Here is a 2,949-nt window from a genome sequence, read left to right as displayed (position 1 = left end):
CTTTCCAGCTTCTGGCTATTATAAATAAGGCTGCTATGAACATAGTTGAGCATGTGTTCTTATTACCAGTTCTGGATATATGCCCAGAAGAGGTATTGCTGGATCCTCTGGTAGTACTATGTCCAGTTTTCTGAGGAACTGCCAGACTGATTTCCATAGTGGCTGTACAAGTTTGCAAGAAAATCAAATAACCCCATTTAAAAAAATGGGGCACAGAGCTAAACAAAGAATTCTTAACTGAGGAATATTGAATGGCTGAGAAGCACCTGAAAAAATGTTCAGCAGCTGTATTCCTAATAACCAGAAACTTGAAACAACCTAGATGTCCCTCAGCCAAAGAATGGATAAGCAAATGGATGGAACTTGAAAGACAAACACAGTATGTATTCACTTGTAAGTGGACATTAGCTATTAAAAGACAACCATGATGCAATCCATAGCATAGAAAAGCTAAATAACAAGGAGGGCCTAAGTGAGACTGGGAGGGGGAGATGCAAAGGGAAAATAGAATAGATTTTGCAGGTGGATTGGTAATGGGAATACAAGGGATTAGATGCGGGAGGAGAAATATTGGAAGAGACCACTGGAATTGTGGGGCATTTCAGAGACAAGGCAGAATCCTAATGCAATGGAAACTCCATGGACTCTATGAGGGTGATCTTAGCAAAGACTCCTAGTAAGAGGCAACATTGTACCTGAACCAACCATCTTAAACCTTTGACCTATAGTTGGTCCTGCCTGCAGGGTGTGCTGAGACTAGAACCTAGCATAAATGCCATGAGCGAGACCAGAGAGACTTCATCCAGCAACTGATGGGAGCAGATGCAAAGTCCAAAAGCCAAATATTAGGCAGACCTCAGGGAGTCCTTCAAAAGAGGGGAAGGAAGGACTGGAGAAGCCAGAGGAGTCAAAGACGTCACAGGAATAGTCCACAGAACCAACTGACCAGGACTCATGGTGGCTTGCAGGGATCAGGAGCCTGTATGGGTCTGGCCTGGGCTCTCTGCATATATGTTATGGTTGTGTAGTTTGATGTTCTTGAGGGATGCCTAGCAGCGGGAGCAGGGGCTGTCTCTGCCTCTTTTGTTTGCTTTTGGGACCTGTTTTCTCCTATTGGATTGCCTCATCCAGCCTTGCTGTGAGAGTATGTGCCTGGTCTTATTATAGCTCATGATGCTAAGTCTGGTCCTTTCTGAAGAGGATGGGGAAACCTGAGGGAAAGGAGAAGTTGGTGGGAGACTGGGAGAAGGTAGGGAGAGGAAAATGCAGTTGGGACATAATATATGAGATTTAAAAAAAAAAAGAAAAAAGAAAGAAAGCAGAATCCTGTGGTATGTGTAGTAATTTCGAAGTATGATGTAGAATGTATGGTGAGCAACGATGCTTGACAAAGTTCCAGCATACCAACATTACAGGATAACAATTCTTCAGCATTCTTTCACTCTTTTAGTTGCATCTTTGGTAATTTTCACTATATGTAATGCAAGTTCCTGTATGCTTTTTTCTTTGGGACATTTCATATAGGCTTTAGTAGAGGATGTGAATGTATACACTGGCATACTCTTTAAACAACATAGTTCTTTGGAAAAAAAAAAATCTTGGTCTACTTCTACACAAGAATCCTCTTTGTGCACCCTCACCCTCAACCCCCTGCTCCCACCCCTGTTTGCACCAAGAATAGAGAAGTTAAAGATTTTTTAACTGAAAGAAGGTTCCAGGAACTCTTAGGCACTTACACCAGTCCTAAGGAAGAAAGCACACAATGGAGAGAAACAATGAGCTCAGACCTGAAGCCTTGACAGCTGAGGGCAACAGTTCAGGTAATAAGTACAGAACAGAGTCCATGATTGATTCCCTAGGGACATGACTGACAGGATGAATGGCAAGATCTGGTGTGCCCCATGAGAACAGATTCTCTTAGGAAGCTAGACTGGCTTGAACCCACTCTCCCATATACAGGAGCATACATTGAATGAATTAGGATGGTATGGCATATTGGAAAAAAAAGGGAGATATGAAGACCTTCTCTTTGGAGAGCATATGAGAAGAGTCACACAGTGTAAGACTAAGGCACAAAGGAATGCAATTAGGAAACAGCTGAATGCTTATTATGCTACATGGCCAAGCACTGCCCCTTGAGGAATGAAAATAGCTCTTATAAGTTTGTTTCTGAGGGATCAATGTCTGGCACCCTGACCACAAAGGCTGAGAGTGTGCTGGTAGAAATATAAAGGGGCACCTGGTAGGTTTATTGAATCTTAGAAAATATGGACTTAGATGCCTGCTTCAAAGAAAAATACTGTAATAAAGTTGATTACCTCTTTCATTCTGGATGCTAAAATGTAGCGTTAAAATAGGTCAAAACAATCTGTAAAAAAAGGATGATACATTTCTTAGAATCATTATTTCAGCTTTCAGCATTACCTGTGATTAAGCTACTAAGCAAATATAGAATATTAGAATCATTAATTCTGTTTTCAGCATTACCTATGATTAAGCTACTATACAAATATAGAATATAAAAAGTGTAGCCGTTTTTTCAGTAAACACACAGTCCATCCTAACTTCCCTCAGAGTGTCTCAGTCTCCTTCCCTCACCAACTCCATCTCCCTCTGTGGGACCTGAACCCTGCCTGGGCTGGACTAAAGGAAAAGCAATTACAAAACAGTGAAGCTGACGCAGACAGAAAGGACACTGAAATTCACCTCAGGCTATTTGTATAACCAGCTCTTTGTCACCCTTTGTCTAACAGCTAGATTTTTGTCTTAAAAAAAAAAAAAAAAAAGTAACAACAAACCTGGGCACTTTAAAAGCAAATAACTCTTTTAGACTTTTGCTTGACTAACACATAATAAGGAAGGTTTTTTTTCTTTTCTTTCCTTTTCCTTTTTTTTTTTATTATTATTTTCTTTATTTACATTTCAAATGCTATCCCGAAAGTTCCCTAT

The 2,949-nt window shown here is 40.5% G+C and overlaps 1 protein-coding gene across 1 annotated transcript in view; it reads right to left on the bottom strand.

Moving 5' to 3' along the window:
• LOC110335985 (zinc finger protein OZF-like) overlaps positions 1-2,370 on the bottom strand; it is a 9,510-nt gene extending 7,140 nt beyond the window's left edge. Inside the window, exon 1 of the mRNA XM_029531360.1 lies at positions 2,319-2,370. Within this exon, the coding sequence (XP_029387220.1) occupies positions 2,319-2,327 (9 nt within the window). The 5' untranslated portion in view covers positions 2,328-2,370. The remainder of the gene's footprint in view (positions 1-2,318) is intronic.
• Positions 2,371-2,949: the final 579 nt, after the last annotated feature.

This window comes from Mus pahari, chromosome 18 (genome assembly GCF_900095145.1).
Source record: "Mus pahari chromosome 18, PAHARI_EIJ_v1.1, whole genome shotgun sequence".
NCBI lineage: Eukaryota > Metazoa > Chordata > Mammalia > Rodentia > Muridae > Mus > Mus pahari.
This window is presented reverse-complemented; position numbering and strand designations above follow the sequence as displayed.